The sequence below is a fragment of the Hoplias malabaricus genome, chromosome 5 (genome assembly GCF_029633855.1).
Source record: "Hoplias malabaricus isolate fHopMal1 chromosome 5, fHopMal1.hap1, whole genome shotgun sequence".
In the NCBI taxonomy this organism is placed as follows: domain Eukaryota; kingdom Metazoa; phylum Chordata; class Actinopteri; order Characiformes; family Erythrinidae; genus Hoplias; species Hoplias malabaricus.
The window spans coordinates 59,684,691-59,705,398 of NC_089804.1; the positions used below are offsets into that span (position 1 = coordinate 59,684,691).

The window sequence follows — 20,708 nt, forward strand, 5'->3', positions numbered from 1 at the left end:
ATTGGTTTGATGAACATGAAAGTGAAGTTGAACATCTCCCATGGCCTGCACAGTCACCAGATCTAAATATTATTGAGCCACTTTGGGGTGTTTTGGAGGAGCGAGTCAGGAAACGTTTTCCTCCACCAGCATCACGTAGAGACCTGGCCACTATCCTGCAAGAAGAATGGCTTCAAATCCCTCTGACCACTGTGCAGGACTTGTGTGTGTCATTCCCAAGACGAACTGACGCTGTATCGGCCGCAAAAGGAGGCCCTACACCGTACTAATAAATTACTGTGGTCTAAAACCAGGTGTTTCACTTTCATTGTCCAACCCCTGTATATCTGACATCAATCTGAATAGATGACGATCCTAAATTGACCCATATCTGCACAAGGACCATGCTGCAGGCACTGACCAGAAGGAAATGTCAATTGGTTTCATACAAAGCAATTTTACTTTAAAAGGAATGGGACAGGACTGGTGTTTTACTGCAGCGCTGTATCACAACACCACCCTGTTCTTTATTCCAAATGAGTGTGAAAACCAGGGTAGAAATGAAAGATTTAAGAGAACATTCAAATATGGACTGATATTGTGAGGTCTCTCACAAATACACATCTCCAAAAAGAAGGAGACAAGCCCCAACAAAATAAGTGCAATATCATTTCCCTGATTGATTTAAGCAGCTTTGTACCGAAATGAACAATATAAAACCTATAAAGGACAACTAAAAAAGAAGCTCTTCTCTTGTTTGTTTTTTAAAAACCATTAATAGATATTTCAAAAAGTTTTATTTTGTCAAGAAACTGGATTTAGATTTTTACATGAATTTATTTTATTCCCAATATTTATTACAAAACAAAAATACTCTGACCAGTTGTTTCCACATCATAAACACGAGCCACAGATTGGATATGGATCAGATCTCAACATCACATATGATGACACACATACAAACCACACATCTGTGTCACATTTAACAAAAGAGATGTGTGAACGTAGCCTCGGAATGTGTCTCGGTCCATACTGGCTCAGGTCTCTCTTTCTCAGCCATGACTGAGAAACGCCATCTGGAGGTTTTTAGACTACGGCACCGCTCCACATTAAAAGATACAGTCGCTTCTTACTCACATGCACCACTCCACCTTAAAAGATACAGTCGCTTCTTACTCACACACACCGCTCCACCTTAAAAGATACAGTCGCTTCTTACTCACACGCACCACTCCACCTTAAAAGATACAGTCGCTTCTTACTCACACACACCGCTCCACTTTAAAAGATACAGTCGCTTCTTACTCACACACACCACTCCACCTTAAAAGATACAGTCGCTTCTTACTCACACACACCGCTCCACCTTAAAAGAAACAGTCGCTTCTTACTCACACGCACTGCTCCCCCTTAAAAGATACAGTCGCTTCTTACTCACACATAACGCTCCACCTTAAAAGATACAGTCGCTTCTTACTCACACACACACCACTCCACCTTAAAAGATACAGTCGCTTCTTACTCACACACACACACCACTCCACCTTAAAAAAACATGGACTTTCTGAATAAACACAAACAGGAAGGGAGTTTGTTTTGTGAGAACAGTAGTTTGAGGAATCATGACAGGTTGTTTGTTTTTAAGGTGGTATGACTGAATAATGAGACCCACTTCTCCAGATACTAATCATTGTGCAGATGTTTAGATGTGCAGATCCTGTGTGTGTGTTGTGATGGAGTTAAACACTCGTTTTGAACAGTGTTGCATTTACTGCAGTGACATTGTTGGGGGACAGGGTAAAAAAATATTGGGTCAACATGGGCAGGGCATCCGGAGGTTTCCACCCGCTGATAAACAACAGATTTATATAAGCACACTCTCTGGATCCGGAACCTTCTCCCCAGTGAACCGCGGAGATTAGAATCCTGACAAACAAACAAATAAAACAGGTAAATATTTACTATTAAATATTATCAATTCATGAATATAGAGTCTTTATCATGATTTTAATCTCTCAGTGAGAGGTAAAACAGATCAGTGACTGTAGTTTTACTTATTTATTATTCATTTAATATTGGTTTATTATTATCTACATCAATAATATTTATGATATTTTATAACAACAATAACGTGTAACTGAACTGAATTGATATCGAATGAAGTTTAAACACAATGTTAAACCACCATCAACCACCACTCATCGTTTTTTATTTTATTTAAACACTTATTCAGAGCCACGTTTTATTGTTATTTTCCATTATTAAACTAAGTAAATAATGCACATTCAAAAGGGTTGTGTAATATTTTGTACATAAATGCACATTAATAAAAAACATTTTGATGAAAATTAAATCTAAAATGAACTAATCACAGTGAAAATTAAAGTGATTTAAATGATGTGTTTCCCACCTGAGAGAAGCAGGTTCCGCTGCAGAAGGTTGAGTTTATAACCAAACACTGACCACACTCTCTCCTCTCCAAATAAAGAGTACAGTTCATCAGAGAACACCCACACAGAACCTCAGCAGCAGAACAGACCAGAAGAACCAACAGAACCACAGCAAAGGACATGATGTCTAGAACCCAGCTCTTAAAGAAATAAAAATGCTGAAGGTTCTTGAGCCGGAGCACAGGGTTCCAGATTTTTGGATGGGATTGTGGTTTGCTGTATGTACTTGTTTGAGTGTTTTTGTTCTTGTAGATCTGGTGATTTGCTGGTTCTCTGCTCTCTTGCGGTTCTTCAGTGGTTATCTTGATGTGTTTGTCTGTAGTTCTTCAAATTCTTTTCTGGTTCTTCTGATTGGCAAAATTACAAGAAGAATGCAGTGTAACTGAATCTCTTAAGAGGTTCTTCTACACAGTGCTGAAGGTTCCTAACCTGGAGAACAGAGTTCTGCTTCCCTGAAAATGACTGTGGGTCTTCTGCTGCTCCAGCTGTTCTGTCTCTCTCTCTCGATGTCTTACTCCCTGTGTCTCTCTCCCTCTCCGTCTGTCTCTCTGTGTCTTGATGTGGAAGGTCTAGGTTCTTTTATATCTGATGTGGTCCCGGATGATCGGCTCTTTCTTATCTCCAAACAAACACAGGGGGCATGTTTCCATTATTTTGTCTGGAGGGGGGAAGTCACCTGTGGGTCATGAGGTCACTCTGTCCTGATGATCATTAGTGAGGCTGTAAACATCAGTGAGGTCAGGTGCTGATGCTGAGTGACTAGAGAACACAGTTCCACTGCTCTGGAGCATCCCATTTCAGTTCCTGTGTTTCTGTAGAGAGGACAAACATGGTGTCCACTTTGACTAAATAACCCCCCCCCCCCCCCACTGACCCTTGGACACGTGCAGATAAACACACACACACACACACACACACACACACACACACACACACACACACACAGAGAGAGAGAGAAGTGGTTCTTCTAAAAAAATAGCTGAAACAACCCTTATTTGAGTGTTCTGCTCATTGTTCTAGATAAAAGCATCACCAAATTTGATGAGTAATTAATGGAATAAAAGAACAATGCACATTGTGTGTGGTGCCCCGTGGGGGACTGGTGCTCTGGGTGTGTTCCTGTGTCCAGTGAATCATAGAAAAGCAGAAACAGACGATGAATGAATGAGTTTGAAATTGTGTCTTAGTCATATTTACATTTAATAAAAAAAATGTCTGATTCAATGTAAAAATGTCTGTCACAGGATAAAAACATTATTATACATTTGTCTAAATTCATAATTATGACTCCATTATTAGAAAGAAATATATTAAAGTGATTTAACAAATGATTACAAATTCTTAGCACTAACATGTGAACAATATTTTCATTGTTTTGTTTTATATTGCGTCAGTGTTTGTGAGTAGCATGGAAAAGGAAGTATGTGCATATTTCATTCACTCATTCATTCATTCATTATCTGTAACCCTTATCCAGTTCAGGGTCGCGGTGGGTCCAGAGCCTACCTGGAATCATTGGGCATAAGGCAGGAACACACCCTGGAGGGGCCGTCAGTCCTTCACAGGATGACACACACTCACACATTCACTCACACACACTCACATGTTCACTCACTCTCCTGAACTAAAAGCCTTACTAAACCAGACATACCTTTTCTCCAATGAACAACACGCATCTCCATGTTTGTGTATGTTTACTTTACTACATCATTTGAACACAACAGCTGTCCTGCACATGTCCCCTAGAGTTAAGAAGGTATTTTCCTCCTCCTCTTGTAAAGTTACCATTTTGGGAGATACATGTATTTCATTGCAGTGCAACAATATCCGAGCAATAATAGCCACACACAAACAGCAAGGAAACATAATAAAACTAAAAACCAAAATAACACAGACACAAGAAACACAAACAAATCAACAACTAAGGACATGGATAAAGACCAAGAACCAGAAAACAAACAGAGGCAGAACTAAGAGAGTTAAACCACACTCAAGATCCAGACCGAGACCTGGGACACTATAAACAAGAGGGAAGCGCATCAACAACTCAAGACACTTTCAAATATTTGAGTAACGGGGAACACCTGGGAAAGTGCAATGAGGACCAGGGGGCGTAGCTATGATCAACACGTGGGAACAGAGAAAAGTGGAGGAAACCTAAACCCTCCCCGTGTCCCAGCTCAAGGCCTAAGCCTTTCCTGGAAGTGTGCACCTTCATGGCATTGCTGTTTCTCACAAGTTCTCCACGGCTTTTCTCTAAAACCTTACACTAAATCTCTGGATTTCTAAAGCCACAACAGCAGAGTGAGTTTATTACCTTTATGAAAAGAGTCTGTGACCTGTTTCTTTATCAAGTTTATATCACTGTTAACACTGTTAATACGAACTGCGTTGTCTGACGTTTACATTTACATCACTGCAGTTAAACAGAGCTTTTCCCTGAACTTCAGTGTTTTAAACACCACTCAAATCACACACAGGTCTCAATAAAGATAAAGATCCTAGTTACAATTAAAGGGTTAATGATTCTTCTTATTGGTTTCTTCCAGGAACATCACAGGCCTGCACTGGATCATGGGTAATTCCCTTCACAAAAGTGTCATCTGCCGGAGGAGCGTATAGGGGGTGCTTGTGAGCATCGTTCTTGGGGAAAATCAGAGAATGGCGACGCCCCACAGCCTCGCAGACTTCTCACTCACTCAGTCACTCGCCAAAGAGCGGCAAAGAGAGGTGAGTGGAACAAGAAAAAAAACTATGGGAAAACAGGGAAACCTAGGTGCGGAGGAGGGACCAGTGTGACGCAGTGTCATTTTTAAATTCATTCATTCATTGTCTGTGACCCTTATCCAGTTCAGGGTCGCGGTGGGTTTGGAACCTACCTGGACTTGAAGCCACAACCTCCAGGTTCCTGAAGCTGTGTGACTGCTGCGCCACCCCCGATTTTTTAATTACTGTATTATATTATAATATTATTATATTATATTAGTAGTGTTTGTTAATATTGTAACATTCTTTAAATGTAATGTTATAAAAAGTTTATTTTAAAGACAATGGGCATGATATTAATATTAAAAGACATTTTATAGTTTCCTCACCAATGTGTGTGTGTATATGTGTGTGTGTGTGCATAAATTATGTGTCAGCCACGTACAAACAAAAATTTTCTCCTCAAACAAACAGTTCCACCTTAAAAAACACAAGCTTCTGAACGTAAACAAATCAGAGAGAGCAGCATGTCCCCACAGTCGTGGACGGTACCTTTGAAACTCGACAGTGTGGAGTGGTAAAGTGGTGTTGCTGAGGGCCTGGAATAAGGTCAGGGATGGGGCTGAGAAAGGGCCGAGGTCAGTGGGCTTCGGCGTGTTATTAACACTTCACTCACACGTGACCTGACCCAGAGCCTCTGAGAATCTGGGTCAGAGAAATCTGACCCTACCCTTCTCAGAGCCACAAGTCCTCCCAGCGCCTTCTCTGGAGTGATGGGGTTCCTCTGGTGTGTGGAACAGTGGAACTATGTTCTCTGGAGTGATGGGGTTCCTCTGGTGTGTGGAACTGTGGAACTGTGTTCTCTGGAGTGATGGAGCTCCTCTGGTGTGTGGAACAGTGGAACTGTGTTCTCTGGAGCGATGGAGTTCCTCTGGTGTGTGGAACAGTGGAACTGTGTTCTCTGGAGTGATGGAGCTCCTCTGGTTTGTGGAACAGTGGAACTATGTTCTCTGGAGTGATGGGGTTCCTCTGGTGTGTGGAACTGTGGAACTGTGTTCTCTGGAGTGATGGAGCTCCTCTGGTGTGTGGAACAGTGGAACTGTGTTCTCTGGAGCGATGGAGTTCCTCTGGTGTGTGGAACAGTGGAACTGTGTTCTCTGGAGTGATGGAGCTCCTCTGGTGTGTGGAACAGTGGAACTGTGTTCTCTGGAGCGATGGAGTTCCTCTGGTGTGTGGAACAGTGGAACTGTGTTCTCTGGAGTGATGGGGTTCCTCTGGTGTGTGGAACAGTGGAACTGTGTTCTCTGGAGTGATGGAGTTCCTCTGGTGTGTGGAACAGTGGAACTGTGTTCTCTGGAGTGATGGGGTTCCTCTGGTGTGTGGAACAGTGGAACTGTGTTCTCTGGAGCGATGGAGTTCCTCTGGTGTGTGGAACAGTGGAACTGTGTTCTCTGGAGCGATGGGGTTCCTCTGGTGTGTGGAACAGTGGAACTGTGTTCTCTGGAGCGATGGGGTTCCTCTGGTGTGTGGAACAGTGGAACTGTGTTCTCTGGAGCGATGGAGTTCCTCTGGTGTGTGGAACAGTGGAACTGTGTTCTCTGGAGTGATGGGGTTCCTCTGGTGTGTGAAACAATGGAACTGTGTTCTCTGGAGTGATGGGGTTCCTCTGGTGTGTGGAACAGTGGAACTGTGTTCTCTGGAGTGATGGAGTTCCTCTGGTGTGTGGAACAGTGGAACTGTGTTCTCTGGAGTGATGGAGTTTCTCTGGTGTGTGGAACAGTGGAACTGTGTTCTCTGGAGTGATGGAGTTCCTCTGGTGTGTGGAACAGTGGAACTGTGTTCTCTGGAGTGATGGAGTTTCTCTGGTGTGTGGAACAGTGGAACTGTGTTCTCTGGAGTGATGGAGATCCTCTGGTGTGTGGAACAGTGGAACTGTGTTCTCTGGAGTGATGGGGTTCCTCTGGTGTGTGGAACAGTGGAACTGTGTTCTCTGGAGTGATGGAGTTCCTCTGGTGTGTGGAACAGTGGAACTGTGTTCTCTGGAGTGATGGAGTTTCTCTGGTGTGTGGAACAGTGAAACGGTCTTCTCTGGAGCGATGGAGTTCCTCTGGTGTGTGGAACAGTGGAACTGTGTTCTCTGGAGTGATGGGGTTCCTCTGGTTTGTGGAACTGTGGAACGGTGTTCTCTGGAGCGATGGAGTTCCTCTGGTGTGTGGAACAGTGGAACTGTGCTCTCTGGTGTGATGGGGTTCCTCTGGTGTGTGGAACAGTGGAGCTGTGTTCTCTGGAGTGATCGGGTCCCTCTGGTGTGTGGAACAGCGGAACTGTGTTCTCTGGGGTGATGGGGTTCCTCTGGTGTGTGGAACTGTGGAACTGTGTTCTCTGGGGTGATGGGGTTCCTCTGGTGTGTGGAACAGTGGAACTGTGTTCTCTGGAGTGATGGGGTTCCTTTGGTGTGTGGAACAGTGGAACTGTGTTCTCTGGAGTGATGGGGTTCCTCTGGTGTGTGGAACAGTGGAACTGTGTTCTCTGTAGTGATGTGGTTCTTCTGGTGTGTGGAACAGTGTGTGGAGACTGAGAACTGAACAGTAGGACACTGTGTAGGTCAGGTTTATTTATTGGGATAATGAGCTAATCCTGATTTTTTTATTATTTATTAAATAGATAAAGCCGCACACATTCACTGTGCATTTGGTGCCACCAGGTGGCGCTAAAGGACCAGTCTCGGCTGCACTCTGTGGCTGTTGTCAGTGTGTGGACCATAAATATTTGGACAGTGGGACACCTTCACTTTAATCTCACACACACACACACACACACACACACACACACACCACAAGTCATTCCCATACAGTTTCACACAGCCCTGGAGGCTATGGAGCTGTGAGGGAGTGATGGTGCCCACAGCTCCACCATGCTGCTGTAGTCTATATTACAGGACGTTATTATCCTGTGCTGTGTTTATATCATACACTACGCCAAACGGCATCCATAAAATATTCTATAAGGACTGTAAATTTGATCTGAACTGATGATAGACACTCAAAGTAGTTTCTAAAGAATTTATTTATTATCTGTAGTTTTATAATATTGCACCGAGCTGGACGTGGATATCACAGGCTGTGACGTACATCCTGGGGTTATACTCCACTCATTCCCTTCTGATGTCATTTGATCTGATCTCTTCAAAAGTTATAAAGAAGAGATGATGGTGGAACAGACAGAGGAACAGCTGAATGATGGAGATCAGGACTAAAAGCTGTAACCCTTTAGTTCTGAGTGAAGCCGGGGAAATGGATCTCTGCAGAAGAGTGGCCCAGCAGCAGCTCAACACACAGAAACAAATAAAAACAAACGAACACACTCTGAAAAGTCTTCATTCCTTTATTAAGCTCTGGTCATTAATAACAATCAGGTTTGGAGCTTGTTCCTGAGTGGTCTAGAAATATTTACAATCCCAAATCCTGATCGTAACCAGATTTTTACTTTAGCCGGATGTGCCTGGATTTACTTGGACTTAACTAAATAGTGCAGAGTTAATCACATCTAACTTTATCTGAAAAGTCTAACTGGACATAATCAAATATTACTGGATTTAACCAGATTCTATAAGATCTAACTGAACTTAGGCTTTAACAACAGAATGCAGTGACATGTGACCAACCTAGGGGGCAGTTTATTTGAGCCCAGAATCCTCCACCTTCGGTGTTAGCTCTAACAGTGCATCATTTTCAGCTGAGGGTGTGTCCTCATTTTTACCCAGAAATTAGAATTGTTTTATAGAGAATAGTATTAATCATCTCATAGGAGAGGTTTATATTGTGTTTCTAAAACACTCCGAGCTGTTACTGTGTGTTACTCGGTTTATCAGAGCTGCCAACACCTGATCCTACTTTCTTAACCAAATGCCACGACCCAGCCAACACTATCTTGTGGGGCCTGTATAGTCTAACTCATGGGTGAAATGTTGGCCCCAGATAGAGACACAGGCCCAGGATGGGTCACTCTGGACCCTCTTATACAGGGAGTTACAAGAGAACACTACTGCAGTTTGTAATTCTACAAACTAAAGGAGTTTCTGTGTTGTCTCCTTGCTGGTCCAGACTTGGATATTCCTGATGATGACCCAGTTGGACTGTTCCGAGGTTACTCTGATCTGCAAACAAAGCACTGGTTTATTGATTATCTGTTCGACATTCGCTTGCTCGAACTGTCCTTCTTTTAGCGAACCCAGAACATGAGTTCCTGTACATTCTACGCCACTTCCTATCCTCAGGACATTTTCTCCAACTTCTACATCAGCAGACATAAGGATGTCCTTCCTGTCTAAGCCTGTCTGAACCAGGACTCGGGAAAGAGCAACCGTTTTATGGAAGGAGATGAGAAAGTAATTCCCTTTGATGATTGGTGCTTTTCCCCAGAAGTAATCCATCCCTTGGCCATAAGCTTCCTCAGGATTGTGCTTCTCAAACACATCGATATCTGTGAAGATATCCGCTGGAGGGTTGTCAGCAGGATCTTGCTGGAAGTCTTCATCTTTGAGGCCATTATGGGTTCCCTGGAAAGATGAGTAGGACCCCATGTGCTGGAAAAGGGATGGGCGGAAACGAATGGTCTTGTCCTGCATTAGCAGGGTGCGGAAATGTGACAGGAGAAAGTCACAAGGCATTTCTTGATAGAAGAGGAAGAGAAACTGTGCCAGTCTCCGAAGATCACTGGAGTGGTAGGCCTTGCCGATGTATCCCAGTTTGGAAAACTCAAGAGTAACCCATGGTGTAGACCCCTGAGATGTAATGTGGACATGAATTGAGGTAAAAAATCCTTTAGAGCAGCTCACATCATCCTCCAACATGATGTAGTACTCTGAGAGTCCCGCGCTGAAGTCCACCAGAAAGGCGTAGTCCACGTTCTGCTTAGACCTGAAGGTCACACGATCTGGAGCATCATTAAAGTTCCTCTTTAAACCTGAGAGCTGAGGGTACGCTTCTTTGTCGGCATGGATCACCAGCAGTTGCCCTTTGTTCAGTCTGATGGAGAATTGCTTCTCAATGTTCCTTAAAGTCTCCTGAACCCAAACCAGGTCAAAATCTGCAAGAAGAACCACCACCACCATTTGTGACAGCTCCTCCTCTGAGGACTGGGTAAAGATGGAGGTCAGAGTCTTAAGGAGGTAGTTCTCCTTTTTCCTTTTCACAGAGGACAGCCCCACAGTCAGGAACCCTGCAAACACCACAACACCCAGTTACACACACTGTTCATATTAATGAAGCTCCTAGGGGGCATTGTTCAACTTCTCAGATAATTCGACTAGGTTGGGAGCATAGAGCTGGCAGCACAGAAAGCAAAAGGACAAAACCCGTTTTTCTGCTTTCCTTTCCCTAGTTGTGTCCATAATAATAAAGTGAGTCTATACTTCTTAGCAATGTTATCTCCTGCTACTGCAGAGTTGTGTGCAACATGTTGTGTTGAGTTAGGCATTAGGTTGAACCAAGTACAAGAACTCTGGGTACTGTTGGCCAGCTTAGCTGCCTAGGGTTTGGCATTGTTAGCCTCTGTGGCTAATTCCATTAATCTCCAGGTTTAATTAGATTGTGAACTATTACCAAAGTGTACCATTTTCTTTGTGTTTCTTCAGCCACTCCTAAGTGCCTTAAACTGACCATTCCCACATCCTGTCTCTTAAACTGTTTCCAGATGTATCGCCCTGATGTATTTTCTCTTGAACTTTGCCCACTTTTGTCTAAACATACTTGAGTCAAAGCAAGTTTGGGGCAAATTGGGTCAAAGAAATTTTGGGCGGAATCAAACTTGGCTCAAAGCAAAAGAGTTAAAACATTACTGAGTCAGAGCATCATTAGGTCAAAGTGTGTTTGGATCAAAGTAAGTTTTGGTCAAAGCATCCTTTGATCAAAGCATCTTTGGGTTTAAAGCAAGTTTGGATTAAAGTGTCTCTGGGTCAGAGCCTCCTTAGGTCAAAATGGGCTTTGGTTAAAGGATCTTTGGAGCAACTCAGGACCTAAAGAGGTCATTTCTAACCCTAACCAAAAATGACTATCATTGCTGCATTATTAACCAAATGACAGAACTAGCTTTAATGGCGTACAATTATTACTGTGTTTTACCAATATATATATATATATATATATATATATATATATATATATATATATATATATATATATATATATATATACATACACACACTGTTGGAATTATATGTCTATTTTGAATAAGTAGATTGCTTTGCTGCCAAAGAATATACATATCTTGTTTGCTTAGGAAAGGTCAATTGTCATATCAAAAGGACATGAACTCAGTCACAGGGTGAAAGCAGGAAGCTCCCTAAGGCCACCGTTTAACCGCAGAGATTATGTCCAAGCGTGTGGCAAAAATGCAAAACAGTAATAACGTCCTGAGCAGAAAATATGCTCATATCATTAAATAAAATATTGAAAATTACAGCTTATCAATAGAGGAAATCAAGGGAGGATAAATGTGTGTGTAACAACTGCCTGTTAGATCTCACTCGCACTGCGCTGCGACGTGACATCTTCAGAGATCTCTGTTCATTAAAGGTTTGAAGAGTGCACCCACTGTCTCCAGTCTTTCTTCCACGCATCAAAAAGAATACACTGTGACACTACACACACACACTGATCAGCCATGTTTAGCTTCACTTATGATACAGGTGCATTCTGTTATTTTACAATAATCCACCTGTTGCTCTGCATACTTTGTCAGCACCCTTTCACCCTGTTCTTCAATGGTCAGGTCACCCACAGGACCAAAGCTTGGATGGAACCATGTTTAAAATAATTTTGTTAAACTGTACCCTCTTGTGGACGTTATTTAGAAGTTACTGACTCTGTTCTCCGAGGATGGTTCCGGCGAGCAGATGGACCAAGGAGTTGAAATAAAGGGGGTTGTTGTTGGTTCCCTGAGAACAAGGTTCAAGGCTGGAGTTTGCAGATATAACTCTGTACTGAATTGGCCGAGGCTTCTGAAACAAGAACAATAAATACCCATTATTGACCATGCGACAGTTAGCTCTGATCATACAATACAATTGAGGAACAGCTCACTTTTCTACAACTCCTAACATTTTAGCACTTGTAGAAGCACAAAGTAGGAACATTTACACTTGTTTCTTTGTTTATATTTTCCATCCCACATTTAATAGAGTTACAGGTCCATTCTAGTTCCTCAGTTGTACCTTGGATGGTGCAGCATTACCATTGTGTTGGTTCATCTGAAATTGTACTGCAGTTTCACTCTTGTCAGTTTCTGTATCCAGTAGCATGATATTTCTATTCTGGTGCCTCTGGTCCACCTTAAAAGGCGGAGCAGATATTCAGAAGAAAGCTATTTGAGCTTCACTTGAAAAAACAAAGTTTTAGTTGTAAATATTGTAAAATTTTGACGGCTCCACACAAATCCAGGTGAGTGTGGTTCCACCTGACTGTAATCTGGTGCAGTCGGGTTAAAGACTTGGACACTTCAAGTCTTTGAGAATGGAAGCAGGTTATGAAGAGGCTGGGGATCTCACACTACACCATGGCCCTTGAGCAAGGCACCAAACCCATAACTACCCTCTGCTCAGGGTGTGTTCACAGCCCCTAGTGCACTAGTGTGTGTGTGTTCATTGCCACAGACTTTTCGCTGTACAATGGCATTGAGCTTGCAATCAGAAAAATCAATCATTCAGCACGGCTGCACTCCAGTGTAGTTCCTGCATCATTTAGAGTGGAACTGAAAATTAGAATGTTTTAAAGTTTAAAAAAGGCTGTCATGGGTTATGTGGCCTATCGTCTTGTTCCTCTTACAGATGACACAAGGTATTTAAGGCATGTACCTCTAGCACTGTGTAATATCTGTAGATTTGCATGGTTTGACCAGTCTAGTGTCAGGTTGTTGGGTGATACTGAAAGGCAGCAAGAGAGTTTCACAGCATGCATGTACACATTGCCATTTTCTGTAACTTCCTCCTACGTTTACATTTTCACGACTCATTTAGGTTCGAGTTGGTGAAGCGTTCACACTATATGACTACATCCAAAGTCAGGTAAAAATATTTGAACCCAGACACTCCCTGACTTTCCATTAAACCGTCCATGCCGACTTCACCAGAATCTGCAAACAGACCCAGCTCATGCAGATTTGGTCAGACTGGAATTCAGGTTAAAATCAAGGTATAAGTTGCATAGTGTAACTCCAGTTTATGTCTGCTTCAATCTGAATTAATTCTGTTCAGTGTGGTTTAATCCTGTTTTGTCTCATTTGGCACTGATATCTTTTTCAGGAAGTCCATGGTTGTTTTAGCAGGATGGTTCTCATCCCCCAAAGCCCCTTACCCTCACTGATGATTGAGGCTGAACGCCATCAGATGCTCACAGCTATGTTTTAATGGTGTGTGGTCTTCCTAGGAGAGGAGAGGCTGTTTACAGCAGTGAGAGGAACACACTCCTCATTAGTGGGTGACATTTGGTTGTTTACAGTATTTTGAAAGTGATTAAAAATCAACCAGTCAGGTTCTGATATCAAGTTTAGAACCTTCCACAGGTTTTAGCCAAGTGAGGGAGTGCAGAAAGAAGCCATAGTGTAAGCAGTTGTTAGAAATTGCAACTGCAGCTTAGTGCAAACATGCTGTAAGAAATCTAATAGGTGCACCAACAGAAATGACTGGAACATAGCTGTGAAGATCTGATGGAGTTCAGCTTCAATCATCAGTGAGGGTCTTTGGGTTAGTTAAGGATTACACTGACCACTTCAACTCATCCCAGAGGTGTCTGGTGGAGCTCCTCCATTAAATCACACTAGAGAACACTGTTATACATATAGCCTCAAATTACAGAGTTTGTATATAATTAATAATAAATGAAGGCTCTTTACCATGGGTTCTGTATGTGGGGTTCTCGAGATGAAGATAATGACACTGGCGAAGAGAACCAAACTCACCACCATCTGAATGGTGGTTTTGAAGTGGCATCTCATCCTGAAAGATCTGCTCTTCCCTTCATCAGAACTGTGGAAGAACAATGCTGCATTAATGCACGGTTTACACCAAGGGTGCACAACGATCCAGCAAAGTTTGATAATCCCTCTGCTTACACACACCCAATTCAACTCATCTGTAAATTGCCAGGACTAAGGGGTGTGTTTTAGTAAAGGAATCACCAAACTTTGCTTGATACCAGTCCTCCAGGTCTGGAGTGGGCCCCCCTGGTTTACCCAGAAGGTGTGTGAGTGTGAGGATGATGCATGTTAGTGGGTGGAGGCCAAGGGCCATGGCAGCAACTGTAACACAGTGAGGCAGAGGAGGACATGCTGGTACAGCCTAAACCACATGTCCTAACCCCTGGAGGCCATCTGGATGTTTTTAGACAACGGAGAGACTCCAAACGCTGAAAAGCACCAGCTGAGATGAGGATGTTGCTCTATTCCTGCTCCATAGGGGGGGGGGGGTGTAACACTGACTTATTTTTGCTGTTACAGTTACATTACTTAAGGTGGAACTGACTCTAAATTCAGGAGAGCACTAACTGCATGAAAGTAAACACAGAGGGAAAGTGCTACAAAACTAAACAGCTTGAGTTACACATGAGTTTCTGTGGGAATTCAAACAGTGAATAAACACTTACAGACAATTTACACTTCAGACACCAACAAGATACAGTCCCTTCTTACTCACACATACCACTCCATCTTAAAAGATACAGTCGCTTCTTACTCACACACACCGCTCCACCTTAAAAGATACAGTCGCTTCTTACTCACACACACTGCTCCACCTTAAAAGATACAGTCACTTCTTACTCACACACACCGCTCCATCCAGAGGTGAAGCTTCTGAATTAACACAAACCAGAGAACAGCATTTCCCCCAGAGTCATAAACGTTCCCTTTAAGAGTATCATGATTAAAAGTACAATTTTACTCCAAATGTAAATAAAAAATAAAAAATAAAAAAGAAGAGAGAATGAGTCCAGTGTACATCAGTGTAGCTGGGTTTAGTTCATCACTGATCAGTGCAGATACAGTGAACTACATGCATACTCACTTATTATTGGTTTAAAAGGAATATACAAACAACTCCCTAACCCTCTCCCCCCCCACACACACACGCCCGCACCAACCCTCCACACCCACACACCAACAGAAGATGACAATGCAGCTTTCTGAGCAACTCTGGAGGCAGATTCGTCTGATCCTGACTGACCCCAGACAACCGCGGTGGGAAAATTAAAGATGCTGAGGAAAAGCAGAGGACTGTCCACAGAAAAACAAATAAATACAATAGCATCTCCTCCCTTCTTTTCACTCTTGAATTCACTTCCCTTTTGTCTTTACTCAGATTTATTAACGTCTTTTCTTTATTTTTATTTACTCTTGTTTTTGTCTTGTTTGTGATGTTTCCTCTTAACTTCAGCCTCATTTTATTTTCTCTCTTCTTTGTTGTCTCTTGCTTTTTGTTCTTTAATTTTCTTCACTCGTGTTTTTATTTTCCAAAGCTGTTGTTGTGGTAATTACTCTCTGGGTGTTGTTATTAGGCATGGTGAACTAAGGCTAATGTGCAGCTGTTCCATTGTGACCCCTTTCACTTAATGTGTTTTTATAGATGTTCAAAATGTTATTTAAAAAAAACTAAAAAACTACAACATTCTACACATGAAAGGAACTGAGATAAGTGCAGAGAGGTAAAGAAATACAAATTTAAACTTACAATTTTGAAAGTGGTCAGCTCCACCCTGTCCTCATCTCATAGACAAGTGGCTGTTAAAAACCAGCAAGTGTCAAAGTGCTTCACAATAAGGAAGAATGTACCTAGTATCATATTATTATTATTATTATTATTATTATTATTACTATTTAGTATAGTATATTATAGTATTAGAAGGTTTAAAACTACCACAAAAAGGGGTGTGGTGCGAGGAATAAATTTGGCAGTACTTACAATATGGCGTTATATTTATTAACGAATAGAAATACACAAGGAAGGAAACATGAACTAAGCAAAGACACAAAACCATGAGCCAAATGAATCACTAAATGCAAAGACAAACTGAGACAACAACAGGGCAGACATAAGACTAACCAAAAACAGACTAAGAGCACTAAGATACAACTACACAGAAACATTAACAAGAAACAGACAAACTCATACACCACAAAAATCATGAGGAGAAACCTAAAGTGATCTCAGAAGACGAAACTAAACAAAGGGAGGTAGAATAATAACTCAAGAGACACCAACGATACCTCAAACAACGACTAAGAAGGAACAGTTACTTACACAAAAGACAAACCAGACTGTGGCAGACAACCAGAAAGCTACAACACAAACAATAAAAAGACACAAAAAACAAGACACACCTGGCCGGCTGATCACGTGACCAGAGAGGTCACATGACAAAGGAACAACCATGAACCAAAACGACAGAACAACACAGAGTACACGTTACAAACTGAGAGAGAGAATAAAAGGAACTTAGTTTTAAACAAATTACCAGTTGTCTGAAATGACAAAAACAAGGCAACTGTGTGAGTGAAAAGCATCAGAACTTTACCCTTTGAAAGAAAGCCTTAAACTAAGGCACCAAACATACAAACACGTTTTCACATTTTTGGCAATTCTCCAACGTAATTCTACAAACTACTACACGCTGTTTCTTACATCAGACTCGACATTCAACAACTAAAGCCTCCAAAAAGAAAAATTTATCTGTAACTGGCACTACCCACAGACACACACACTTTACACACAGTAATTCAACACAAATCAGTCTGAGATTCAGCATTGCAAACAAACCTCAGGTAAGCTCACTTTGCAAACATGGAGGCAGTGAGAGGAAGAGGAAGAACAGGAGGAAAAGAATAAAGAGGACCACCAGATCATAGACAGAAATATATTCCTGATGTAAATCATGGCCTGACGATGACAGAATCTGGGCATAGAGTCCAGACACTACACACTGGAGTTCATAATACAGACATTTAGACTGAGAACAGGTGTGTCTTCAAACATAGCTGGAACTGGCACCACCCCCACACACACACACACACACACACACACATGAACACACACAGTATTTCAACACAATTTACTGGCACTAGACTGAGGCTATAGTTGCTCATCATCCTGCATCACAGTTCAGTACAGTTTAATTTGTTTTATTAGGTCTGTGCCATTCATTCATTCACTGTCTGTAACCCTTGTCCAATTCAGGGCGGCAGTGGGTCCGGAGCCTAGACAGAATCACTAGGTGCAAGGCAGGAACACACCCTGGTACCAGTCCTTCACAGAGCGACACACACTCACAATTAAGGACACATTTCAGTCTCCAATCCACCCATCAAAGTGTGTTTTTGGAGCGTGGGAGGAAACCGGAGCACCCAGAAGAAACCTACATCGACACAGGGAGAACACACCACACTCCTCACAGACAGTCACCCGGAGGAAACCCACGCAGACACAGAAGGAACACACCACACTCCTCACAGACAGTCACCCGGAGGAAACCCACACAGACACAGGGAGAACACACCACACTCCTCACAGACAGTCACCCGGAGGAAACCCACACAGACACAGGGAGAACACACCACACTCCTCACAGACAGTCACCCAGAGGAAACCCACGCAGACACAGGGAGAACACACCACACTCCTCACAGACAGTCACCCGGAGGAAACCCACGCAGACACAGGGAGAACACACCACACTCCTCACAGACAGTCACCCGGAGGAAACCCACACAGACACAGGGAGAACACACCACACTCCTCACAGACAGTCACCCGGAGGAAACCCACACAGACACAGGGAGAACACACCACACTCCTCACAGACAGTCACCCGGAGGAAACCCACGCAGACACAGGGAGAACACACCACACTCCTCACAGACAGTCACCCGGAGGAAACCCACACAGACACAGGGAGAACACACCACACTCCTCACAGACAGTCACCCGGAGGAAACCCACGCAGACACAGGGAGAACACACCACACTCCTCACAGACAGTCACCCGGAGGAAACCCACGCAGACACAGGGAGAACACACCACACTCCTCACAGACAGTCACCCGGAGGAAACCCACACAGACACAGGGAGAACACACCACACTCCTCACAGACAGTCACCCGGAGGAAACCCACACAGACACAGGGAGAACACACCACACTCCTCACAGACAGTCACCCGGAGGAAACCCACACAGACACAGGGAGAACACACCACACTCCTCACAGACAGTCACCCGGAGGAAACCCACGCAGACACAGGGAGAACACACCACACTCCTCACAGACAGTCACCCGGAGGAAACCCACACAGACACAGGGAGAACACACCACACTCCTCACAGACAGTCACCCGGAGGAAACCCACGCAGACACAGGGAGAACACACCACACTCCTCACAGACAGTCACCCGGAGGAAACCCACACAGACACAGAGAGAACACACCACACTCCTCACAGACAGTCACCCGGAGGAAACCCACGCAGACACAGGGAGAACACACCACACTCCTCACAGACAGTCACCCGGAGGAAACCCACACAGACACAGAAAGAACACACCACACTCCTCACAGACAGTCACATGGAGGAAACCCACGCAGACACAGGGAGAACACACCACACTCCTCACAGGCAGTCACCCGGAGGAAACCCACACAGACACAGAAAGAACACACCACACTCCTCACAGACAGTCACATGGAGGAAACCCACGCAGACACAGGGAGAACACACCACACTCCTCACAGGCAGTCACCCGGAGCAGGAATCGAACCCACAACCTCCAGGTCCCTGGAGCTGTGTGACTGCGACACCTACCTGCTGCGCCACCGTGCCGCCCTACTAATACTTACTGATTACTTATTTTATCTCATGCCCGATTTAACTGGCACTCTGTAATGTACAAGTCTGTTAAAACAATGTGTGTAAAATACCCAGTTAGAAACACGTACATTCACTTTAGTTATTTAGTACATACACTTTAGTTATTCTGTACCTACTTTTTAACTGAACAGGTACATTCTCCATACTTAGCGAGATGTAATTAATGATTAATTAATATTAATAATCTTCTGCTTTTACATTTACCTCTGTCTCTGGATCTGCTATTCATCCTTAGACTTTCTCTGCTCTTCAGAATCAGAATCAGAATCAGAAATACTTTATTGATCCCAGGGGGAAATTGCAATTATTACAGTAGCAGCCAGTTGTAAAAGAATAAACACTCTAATAAAAATTTAACACAAAAGGAATTTTTTACAATATGTACACATCTATAATAATAAATACGGATATACTGTATACAGCAGTATGAGTATGAGTATACACTCTGAAAACCACCGGTAGGCTTTTGAATGGCTGCATTAATATTTCTGGCTTCACTGTGCAGTTAAGAGCATTTACAGACCGCAGGATTTCTCATAATGCTGCTCTAATCGCTGAGGTTCTGCCTACATTTCTTCTACTGTTAATGGCTCTAGAAACAAGCCCTGAACACTTTTCTCTACTGTTAATAAACTCATTCACCCACCAGAAGCAGATTTGTCCAACACTGCTGAGCGATGTGACATTTTCATAATTTTTTTAATGATAAGATCCTATCAGCTCCTCTGTCATAGTTTTATTTATTTGATCCCAGCCCAACAGATGCCCATCTACCTCCATGCCTCTACAGTCCCACTTCTTAAATAATGCCTCTCAGCCCAATCCCACTGCATTTCTCATTATCTCTATATGTCGCTGTGGGCTTTTACACATCTGCTGTCTCCCTCATTCTTTCAAAAATGGTTTGTTGGTGAAAATCAATTCTGAGCCATTTCTAACCTTCCATTTGTGGCTAAGCTGTTAGTAAGGGGGTGGCAACTCAGTTGTGTTCAGAACTGATAAACAACGCTGTTTTCAAGACGTTTCAGTCTGGCTTTGGTTCAGATCTCTCAGCTGTTGGCATTACTTTCCTGGTTCATTTCCTGCATTACCCATAAATCTCAATTTCCCCTAGTTCTACTTCACAGAGTCACTTAAATACAGTGTACACACATACACACACACACAACTACTTCAGCACAGAGTCACTTAAATACAGTGTACACACACACACACACACACACACACACATGACATGACTCTCACATTTGAAACAAATGATGAATGGAAGAATACAAATTCTCCAAAATTACTGGAAAAATATTTTACATTGACTTCCATTAAAACTTAAGATTATTTCCTTCTCCTATAAAGTTATTATTTTGGAGATATTCTTTTCTCTGGACAACAATTGTAGTCATATTTTATCCGTAAAAATACAGAAAAACTTCTAGGATACTGCAATACACTCTTGGCAAGGAGCTTATGCAAAGCATTACACAAGCTTCAGTTAGTTCACAATGCACCACACACTCACTCTCAATCACACACTTGATCAGTCTAAATCACTCACTCACTCACTCTCAATCACACACTTGATCAGTCTCAATCATTCACTCACTCACTCACTCTCAATCACACACTTGGAACAATCTCAATCACACACGCACTCTCAATCACACAC

The 20,708-nt window shown here is 42.9% G+C and overlaps 1 protein-coding gene and 1 long non-coding RNA gene across 3 annotated transcripts in view; one reads left to right on the forward strand and one right to left on the reverse strand.

Moving 5' to 3' along the window:
• The first annotated feature begins 4,605 nt into the window (after nt 1–4,605).
• Nucleotides 4,606–5,383, forward strand: LOC136696307 (uncharacterized). Its single transcript, XR_010802604.1, has 3 exons — nt 4,606–4,733; nt 4,979–5,159; nt 5,280–5,383. It is a non-coding gene; the product is annotated as an uncharacterized lncRNA (long non-coding RNA).
• A 2,871-nt stretch (nt 5,384–8,254) lies between these two features.
• Nucleotides 8,255–20,708, reverse strand: part of zgc:101663 (alpha-1,3-mannosyl-glycoprotein 4-beta-N-acetylglucosaminyltransferase C) — a 22,565-nt gene continuing 10,111 nt past the window's right edge. The window contains exons 1-4 of one of the 2 annotated variants that reach the window (XM_066672635.1): nt 15,856–15,905; nt 14,025–14,157; nt 12,000–12,135; nt 8,255–10,355 (exon numbers count right to left, since the gene is read on the reverse strand). In XM_066672635.1, coding sequence (XP_066528732.1) covers nt 9,202–10,355; nt 12,000–12,135; nt 14,025–14,126 — 1,392 coding nt within the window. In that variant the 5' untranslated portion in view covers nt 14,127–14,157; nt 15,856–15,905 and the 3' untranslated portion in view covers nt 8,255–9,201. Of the gene's footprint in view, nt 10,356–11,999; nt 12,136–14,024; nt 14,158–15,855; nt 15,906–20,708 lie in introns of those variants that run through there. The other variant, XM_066672633.1, reaches the window with a different exon arrangement.